Below are 9,608 nucleotides of genomic sequence, written 5' to 3' on the forward strand. Positions count from 1 at the left end.
CTCTTGCTTCAAAGGCAGCTAGGAGAAGACTAACTTCCAGGCAGCTAGGATGAGGGTCTTAAAGTCCACGCCCACAGTGACACACCCACTCCAACAGGGCCACACCTCCTAATAATAGTGCCTTTCCCTGGGCTGAGCATATACAAAACATCACAGGCACCTTTTGCTTGCTTTTTGTTTATAAACTCTAAGTAGTGTGTCTTATATGGTCATGCAAAGGGGGGAAGAGGAGGGTAAACAGAGAAGACCAGACGACACAGGACAATATCACACTCTCCCAACTGCCTTACCCACAGCTCCATGTCACAACCCCTGACACACATAGTCTAGTGATTTTTGTTCAACTTGTTACTTCTCCCTGGAAGATTGACCTTCTGAAGTCCCTCTTACTGACAAATAAGAGACTTAGCCCCCAGGGAGAGAAATTTTATGGTGAGCCTATGCTCCCTAGAGAGCTTTAACATAGTGACTCAGTTCTGTGGGCTGGCCAGGTTGGAGCTGGTGGCTAGGATAGCTATGCTCCTTAAAGCACCCTGGACTAGGACAATGAGGACATAACTATTTACATGTTGCCACTATACCTGTTGCCTTCTAGTTACGGACTAACCACCTTCTAGTTACCTACTAGTTACCTTCTAGTAATCTTGACAGATCTAATCTTAAACAGTTCTAAACTTTGTGTATGTTTGTGTGTTTAAAACCATGAAAATACTAATAAGAGCTAATATTTGTGGGTGTTTTCAATGACTTGGCCACAGCTCCAAGTCTCCCTGGGACAGGATGAAATTATCTTCCTTTCTGCACTGTGATTACCAACAAGGAGTAATCTGTATAATCCAGTATTTCATCAAGGGGAAACCAAATACATTTGTTAAGAAAAATACCTATTTGTTCAACATTCACCGAGTGCTTGCAGCATGCATTTCTTGACGAGGTCAAAGAAATACAGCCAACTGCAAACAGATGGGACCAGGTGCCTGCGATGGCTCTTACATTCTAGTCAAAGGGAGAACAGTCACCCTTAGACTGTAGAGGATTTTACTTTATAGATCAATCTTTTGATTCTGTGTAGAATATGGCGTGACTTACATTATGTTTAAATCTATGCCCTGAGGAAAACTGTCAGCCTCTCTGTTACGAGGGTCTGACAGACAAGCTGTGGGGGAGCAGGGTATGCCTTTCTCCCCATAAAGTGAGCAAGGTGGACTTGGTCTTCCAATGGACTCGTAGCTTCCCTGCATCGTGCTGGTTTCCACTGGCTGAGTTACTCACACCAAGTATCCATCTCTTCCAGTCTCCAGCCCCTGGCTCTGGCATGGTCAACATGGAGAAACCTCAAAGGTACCTACCCATCCTGGATCACAGCTAGCAGAGACACAGCACACATGCCTTCCTCTAAATCCTTGCCTAGTTGATTGGTGACACCAAGGACCAGAGAGTTCAAAGTCTTTGCTTAAGGGTTGGGGACAACAGTGACCAGAACCACTTTCTGCTTCCCTTCATCCTCCCAGAACCCATGACTCCTGTGCCTCCTCTGGGTGAATGAGAGAAAAGTGGGAAAGACGAGAAAAATGGAATTCCTGTGACTGTCACAAGGCCTCCTCCCTCTGCTCTTGTGGGGATCTTGCAGGGTTTGGACCAGAGTCATTTTACATTGGACTCAAGAGTCCTCTTCAGCTTTGGGCAGGACTAGGGAGCTTGGGAAGAGGATCCAGAGGGAACTGTTTGTCCTTCACTACCCCCAGAGCAAGGCTAGGCCAACGCTTGTTAGGAAGTGGCCTACGATGGCCAAGGAAAGGGCTCCTGTGGACGACAAACATAGCCTGATCCTGTGTGTTCACTTCTTACAGCATTGAGGACAAGTCACAGAATGTGTGCATGAGAATCATGACAGGTGAGTCCTGGGGTTCCAGTCAGACTCCAAATTGTCCCCCGCCCCTGAGACACAGCAGATGTTCTGTTAATAAAGAAGATGCACTTTATTGCTTCATTGCATTACTAGTGCCTGGGAAGAGGGGAAAACACTCTAGGGAGACAGACAAGAGAGGCAGGGGACAGAAGGTCACATGTCCTGAATAGAAAGCCTGAGAAATGTACAGGGTAAGGAGAAACTGGGGGGACTGGACCAAAGCCTGGAGGCTCTTGCTCCTGTATGACTACTTCAGAGGTAGATTCATGGCATTTATCTGAGAAAAAAATGACCTGGATTCTTCCTCCTGCCCAAGAGGAAGACCCAAGCCTAATTTTCCATTTATTTGTAAAATAAAACTTTATTCTATAATTTCTCTCTCACTCGCCATAAGAACATATTCTGGGCTCTGGGAAGTGAAGTGAAGAAAGTGGAAGGAAGCAATAATTGTGATTAATGTGTCAGCTTCTCTGCATACAGATGTGCTCATGAACCCATTCTCTGTGATCTGGCCATCTTCATTTGATGCCAGAGGACCCTTGTGACTCTATTAAGCTACCCTAGAACCCTGAATCCCTAATGCTACTGAGCTAGCCTGGGGTAGAGTGTCCAATCCTGCTGCTTGTGAGATGAGCTGGCAAGGCTCAGCTGCCACCCAGCCAGTGATGAGCAGGGGGCGGGGGTCTGGTGTCCTGTCAGTTGGGCTTGGAAAATGACACAAAGAAGGGCTTGTGTTGTATTCAGTCCTTAGAAAGGACGGGGTGAGGAACCTGTTCCTCCTTTGCTCATGATCCAGTAAGGAAGGCTGACGTTACTATCTAGTACTCTGTCACCTGACTGACCAGTAAAGGGCCAGTGAGCATTAGGTTCCCCTAGGCAGGACTCAGAGTGGTCGCTGACTTGGTGGCTGTCACAGCTATGCCGAGGCCTGGACTTGTTTCTGTTCAAAGGGTAGAAGATATGAGGTGGTGAGTGTGGGAGCACCTGAGGATGCTCTTAGAACCCTAGAGCCCCAGGACCACTCTGTGAGGATGCTCTTAGGACCCTAGAGCCCCAGGACCACTCTGTGAGGATGCTCTTAGGACCCTAGAGCCCCAGGACCACACTGTGAGGATGCTCTTAGAACCCTAGAATCCCAGGACCACTCTGTGAGGATGCTCTTAGAACCCTAGAGCCCCAGGACCACGCTGTGAGGATGTTCAGAGGACCCTAGAACCCCAGGACCACTCTGTGAGGATGCTCTTAGAACCCTAGAACCCCAGGACCACTCTGTGAGGATGCTCTTAGGACCCTAGAGCCCCAGTACCACTCTGTGAGGATGATCTTAGGACCCTAGAGCCCCAGGACCACTCTGTGAGAATGATCTTAGGACCCTAGAGCCCCAGGACCACTCTGTGAGAATGATCTTAGGACCCTAGAGCCCCAGTACCACGCTGTGAGGATGCTCTTTGGACCTGAAGCCTCCAAGACCACTCTGCTTCTTTGCCTGGCTTTTCCTTTGCCTCTATCTTTCCTCCTCAGCCCACCATGTCTATTCACAATCAGGAATCCTAACTGGGCGGAGGGTAGTACTTGCCCCTGAAGCCCTAGGCATCAGGACTTCTGAAGCTGAGGTTGCTCTGAGTAGAGAGGAACACACAATGGCTGGCAGCTGTTACTGACAGCTGAGGCAGTTCTGCAGAGAAAATGGTCCAGGGATGTACAGACCCATTCAGTGTGATGAGGTTGACCCAGGCTCAGCCCTTCCACCCTCTGACCCAAGTTTTAGAGAGTTCTAGTGACCTCCACATCAGCCACTCCCTTTCCGTCCGTGAGGCCATTTTGCAAATGGAAAAACTGAATGCTGAAAATAGATTAACAGACTTTTTCCCAAGGTTGTGCATTCAGTAAGTAGCAGGGTCCCTGGAAACACAGGGCATCTATACCCTCGTGCTTTGCTTTTTGTTGAACCCCAAGACAAAGCAACCATAGACCAAGACCCCAGCAGATGAGACAAATTGATAGACAAAGTTTTATAAAAAGTTTTATGGGAAAGTTTGATCACTTTTACTTTGGAAAGTAGTTCTCCCAATGACTTCCTATCACGACTTAGTGTACGTGTGTTCTCACCAGCCTTTAGCAAGGATTCTCACATGAGGGGTGATGTGCTCCCCACATGCACACATGCACACATGCTCACATGCTCACATGCACACATGCAGGTCATTTTTATCATGTTAAACTCAGTCCAAAGCTCTGCTTTTCCCACCCTCAGGCCTGAGATCCTGCAAGTTTGTCACAGATGAGCAAACCTGGCTCATGTGTGTGGGGTCACGATGGCAACCCTGAATTGTGTGAGTTAGGTGATCACCTGTGGTCATGAAGCCAAGCAATCAGTCCCATGACCTCCAGCCCAGCTTTCCTTTCTCTTCCTGCCTGTTCTCTGCAGGTGTGTACCCCCATAGAGAATTCTCCTGAAGCCCTCTGGATCTTGCTTCCATAGACCCTGGGGCTCCTTGAGGATCTGGCAAAAAGAAGGGGGAGAAAGAGGCATTCCCTTCTGCAGCCCACCCTCCCTGCTCCACCCTGTCCTCTCTGAGGAGCAAGACACAACTCAAACCTTCCTGACAGCACTATTTTTAGCAGTCTTCTGGCTGTCAGCTTGGTGACATGTTCTCTACGTGTTCCCCGGAGCTTTCCCGCCCTGCTGTCACTCACGAGGAGCAAGGGAGACGCCAGGAAGGCAGCCCTGAATTCTGGTTCTAATCCCAGTCATTTCTGTCAGCTGGGGGACCTGACACGGCCTGCTTGATGTCTCCATCTCAGTTTCCTCAGGAGTAAATGAGAGTCTGCCTGGAGAGCAGTCGACCTTGGCCTGGCCCACCTAGGCAGATGCTCAATTTAGCTCATTTCGATTTCCAGGGCCCGCCTTGGGAGTGACCTGACAGCATGGTGTGGAGGTTAAGCCTTGCAAGGGAGGCAACAAGGCTGTCTGGTCACCCTAGGGAGTCGTTTATCTTTTGAAGTGACCCCTGGCTCTCTATGTAGCCCTTTCAGATATCATCAGACATTTCAATCCTTCTGTCCTGATGCCCATGTGTTCTCCCGGGAAGGGTACTGCAGCCCATACTACTGCTGAGTAAGTTTGCTTCTTCTCCCTCTCTGGGGTTGTGCACTCTTGCTGGCCTTGGGTAAGTAGGGACTTGAGGGGACTGACAACTGTCAGAGAGCTTTGAAATAGAGCTCTTCATTAAGTCAGTGCCCAAATACCTTCCCCCTGCTGATTTCAGTTGGCTTTAAAAGTTAGGTCAAGTCTGCCTCTCAGAAGCCAGCTGTGCTGAGGGTAAAGGCATCAGCTTCCTGGCCTTCAAAAATATGACTTTCTTGATTGTGCTCTCCACTCCTCCAGAGACTTGTGGGTTCAAGCTAAAGGGCTGGTGAGGCGTCTGAAGATCAACCCGGTAAGAGGCTTGCGAACTCCAGTGTGGGCAGGCTGTCTAGGTTTGTTGCAAGACAATGATCCCTGGTGCACAGCAATGTGTCCTGGCTTCTGAGGAAATGCCCCTTCCACTGTAATACTCTGAAGGTCACTTTGGAGATAAGAATGACTGGTTCTATTGAGAATGATTTATTTAGGATGACTTCCTGTGTAGAACTGCAGAAGCTCAGTAAATGGACTAAATGACCTTTCTATAGAGAGGTGGTTGGGTTCTAGAGAGAGACTGGCTTGCATGTGACCTGGACTTTCCGCTTATTGATGTGTGACGCTGGGTAAGGCATAGTCGAAACTCAGTGAAAGCCAGTAGCTATCATTGTCATCGAAGCAAGAATGCTATCATGAATGATCACCACCATGCTGGAGAAATGTCTCAGTCAGAAGAAAATGCTTGCTATGTAACCCGGAGGACCCATGTTCAATTCCTAGCACCCATATAATAACTAGGCAGAATGATATGTGCCTGTAGCCTCAACACTAGAGAGGGAGGAGACAGGAGGATCCCTGGGTCATGCTGACCAGTCGGTCTAGCTAAATTTGAGAGTGCTGGGTTCAGCAAGAGACACTGTCTCAGAAAAATAGGTTGAGTGGTTGAGAGAGATACCTACAAACACTCGCACATGCACACACACAGGGAATAAATTACTTGACAAGAAACAACTTAGAATGGAAGATTTATTTTGGTTCATGGTGTATGAGGTACAGTCCACCATGGCAGAGAAGGTATGGCAGTGGAGGCATGAGACATCTGGTTACATTATGTCTTTCTCTCAGTCAGGAGCAAAGAGGGAGAATGCTGGAGCCCTCTGGCTTCTCCTCTTTCTTCTTATTCAGTCTAAGCCTGTTGTCCATGGATGGTGCTAACCATGTTTATGGTGGTTCTTCCCTCCTCAAACCTCTCTAGAGCTGCCCTCACAGACAAGCAGAGAAGTGTGTCTCCTAGGTGATTATTCTAAATCCCGTCAAAGACAGGGGTGGTGATGTACAGCCTAATCCCAGCACTCAGGAGGCTGAGGATGCACAGCCTCAGCAATTTGGTACCAGCCTGGAGCACAGAGTTAGACTTTGTCTCCAAAACCAAATGAACAAACAAACAAAACAAATGCAGTCTCCCCGGCAACGGATGCTGGGCTAACACAGTGATAACGAGAGTGCACTTGTTCTGTATAATGACTGGGCAGTCCTGAACCTAACCCTGTAATTTTAAAGATGAAGAAACTAAAATTCCAAGAAGTCAAGTGACAAGGCCAAGTCCAAGCACTCAGTTAGAGCTAAATCCTAAAGATCAGAATTCATAGACTGGCAACACAATGGTGCCTCAGAGAACAAGTTTGTTCTGTCATGCATGCAGTATGTTCACTATAGAGAAATCAGAAAGCAAATGTAATATTAAGCCCATCCTTAAGCCTAATACCTAAAGATAATTACTAGTAATGATTTTGTACATATTCTTCTCCACATCTTTTTCTAAGTATGTTTATCTGTATACAATGGGGTGTTACTGGACATGCATGCTTTCTGTAATCAGCTTTTCTTGGTTTTCCTGATGATGCTAATCACGGTTTCCATTTTTAACAACCGTGTGGTGCTTCGATTACACGAGTGTAGGGAGGCTTACACAATAATGCACTACTTCAGATGCGGATGCTGCTCGCTGAGTCCCATTCCTATGGACAAGGCATCATTGTAGCTAAACCTTGTATCACCCTCCTTTCCTTAAAATACCCTTTAAGAGTGATACAGGCCTGGAAACACAGCTACTTGATAGACTGAGGCAGGAGGATCACAAGTTCAAAGCCTTCTGGGTTACAGAGTGACTTTAAGGCTAGCCTGGGAAATTTTGTGAAAATTTAAAAGTTTTAATTTGTCAAAATGAAAGGAATGTGTGTGTAACTCAGTGGTAGATTACTTAGCATACACAAGACTTTAGGTTCAATTTGACATTGTAAAAGACTTTTTTTTTTTATCAAGGTATGCCCCTTAATACAACAAGGTACAAATTGCCTTACAGAATAGTTATTCCATGTTAGACTACCAAGTACTACTTCTGCCCCCCCCCAAAAAAAAAGTAAGTAAGAAAGAAAGAGGTCTGTAGAGATTGCTCAGCTGTTAAAAACACTGGCAGCTCTTGCAGAGGTCTTTCTTGAGTTCAATTCTCAGCAACCACATGGTGGCTCACAACCATCTGTAATGGGATCCGATGCCTTCTTCTGGTGTGTGTGAAGACAGCAACAGTGTACTCACATACATACAATAAATTAATAATTCTAAACCCCCCCAACAAAAAGGAGAAAGAAAGAAAGAAAGAAAGGAAGGAAGGAAGGAAGGAAGGAAGGAAGGAAGGAAGAAAGAAAGAAAGAGAGAGAGAGAGAGAGAGAGAGAGAGAGAGAAAGAAAGAGAAAGAGGGGAAAAAAAGAACATCCAAGTCAATAGTAACTCAGGCCTATAATCCTAGTACTCCGGGGGCAGAGGCGGGAGAATCAGATGCTGGAGATTAACAGCCCTAACAGTGACTTAAGGGAGTGGGTGTGAGATTGAGAAACACGGACAGACAGACTTCTGGTCCAAGCTCTTATCTTTCTGTTGTTACACTGCAGCAACTTGACTTTGATAAGGACTGGAAACTCATCACCGTGTTCTTCAGCAACACAAGCCAGTGTCACCTGTGTCCATCTGTTCAGCAGGTAAGTTGCAGGCGGAGAGGCTGAGACGCTGAGGAGAGGGGCTAACCCTGTCTGAGCACTGTCTACAGAGCTGGGGGTGAGGCCTCCTGTTTCAGAATTAGGACAGGTGGATTAGTGAACAGATGGACAGACATGTGGATGGATGGATGGATGGATGGATGGATGGATGGATGGATGCACAGATTCTCAAGAAAACAAATGAAAAACGGTAACATGTAGCTGCTTCTTTTTCCTCCAATATTTTACTGTGATAGCATGCACAGAAAGTAAGATTGACCATCTTAACCATCTTGGTGTGTTACGATTCCTGTGGGATAAAATGCTGTCATGTGTGCCAAAGCTGCACATTTGTCACTGTCACAAGAGCCAAGAATGCTTTTAAATTCTGTATTTTAGGTTTGTAAAAGAAAATCTAATGTTATATCCATTGTTTGAAATAATGGGTCTTGTGGGATTTTTCTGCCTTATTTATTTGTTTATGTATTTATTTATTTATACTTCCCAATTGCTGCCCCCTCCCAGTCACACATATATATAATGTACTTTCATCTATCTCCATACACACCCATTACCCTCTCTCCTTCCTTCTGCTTTCCCTCTCCTTTCTTGCCAAATAGGTACCCTTCTATTTCCATGCCTTTAAAAAAAAATCTAGATTCTACATAGGAGAGAAAATGTATGTTTGTATTTCTGAGTCTATTTTATCTGATGATCTTCAGGTCATCCACTTTCCTGCAAATGACTCCATTTCATGCTTCTTTATGGGTGTCTAGTACTCCACTGTGTAGACATACCTCATTTTCTTTATCCATTCATTTGTAGTGAGCACCCAGGCTGGTTCCCTAACAGTGTCATGAGACCTCTCTACTAATTTTCCAATAGCTCAGTAATTCACTAATTCACACCTCCACCAGTCCTATGTAAGGAGCACCTTTCCCCCACCCCTGCAGCTCTTGATGTTTGTTTGGTGAGAGTCTTTCTGAGTGGAATGTGGTGGATTATCAGTGTGATTTTGATTTGTACTTCTGTGTTGACTAATGATATTGATTACTTTGTCAGGGATTTATTGGCCATTTATACATCTCCCGAGAGCTGTATCCAAGGCATCTGGCTGTTTGTTGATAGACAATTTTGGTGTTTAACTTTTTAAATACCTTATATATTGTGAATATTAACCTCCTGGAAAATGAACAGGTTTTTTTCTTACTTCTAGGTCTGGGATTCACCTAGATATTGTTTCCTTCATTGCTCAGAAGCAATATGATCCTACTATGGATTTTTATACTCTCCAGTCTCTTGTATTGGCAAAACAAATCAGGGTCTAGGGAAACTAAGTCAATGATCCTTCTGCATCTGAAGAGAATCAGCTTACTAGTTGGCTAAGAATTGTTTTGCCTTTCTCAGTTCTGCTTTCATGTGATCATTGAGTTTGTGGACTAGTGTACAATGCATACGCTCACCTCACACTAACTAGTGTAAGATGCATACACTCGCCTCACACTAACTAGTGTGGGTCACATACACTCACCTCACACTAACT

At 45.8% G+C, this 9,608-nt stretch overlaps 1 protein-coding gene across 1 annotated transcript in view; it reads left to right on the plus strand.

Annotated features, from left to right (window-relative positions):
- The first annotated feature begins 1,309 nt into the window (after positions 1-1,309).
- Positions 1,310-9,608, plus strand: part of Plb1 (phospholipase B1) — a 102,966-nt gene continuing 94,667 nt past the window's right edge. Inside the window, exons 1-5 of the mRNA XM_028778987.1 lie at positions 1,310-1,341; positions 1,851-1,894; positions 4,937-5,027; positions 5,298-5,349; positions 7,982-8,068. Coding sequence (XP_028634820.1) covers positions 1,316-1,341; positions 1,851-1,894; positions 4,937-5,027; positions 5,298-5,349; positions 7,982-8,068 — 300 coding nt within the window. The 5' untranslated portion in view covers positions 1,310-1,315. The remainder of the gene's footprint in view (positions 1,342-1,850; positions 1,895-4,936; positions 5,028-5,297; positions 5,350-7,981; positions 8,069-9,608) is intronic.

The sequence above is a fragment of the Grammomys surdaster genome, unplaced genomic scaffold (genome assembly GCF_004785775.1).
Source record: "Grammomys surdaster isolate TR1022 unplaced genomic scaffold, NIH_TR_1.0 343, whole genome shotgun sequence".
Classification (NCBI taxonomy): Eukaryota; Metazoa; Chordata; class Mammalia; order Rodentia; family Muridae; genus Grammomys; species Grammomys surdaster.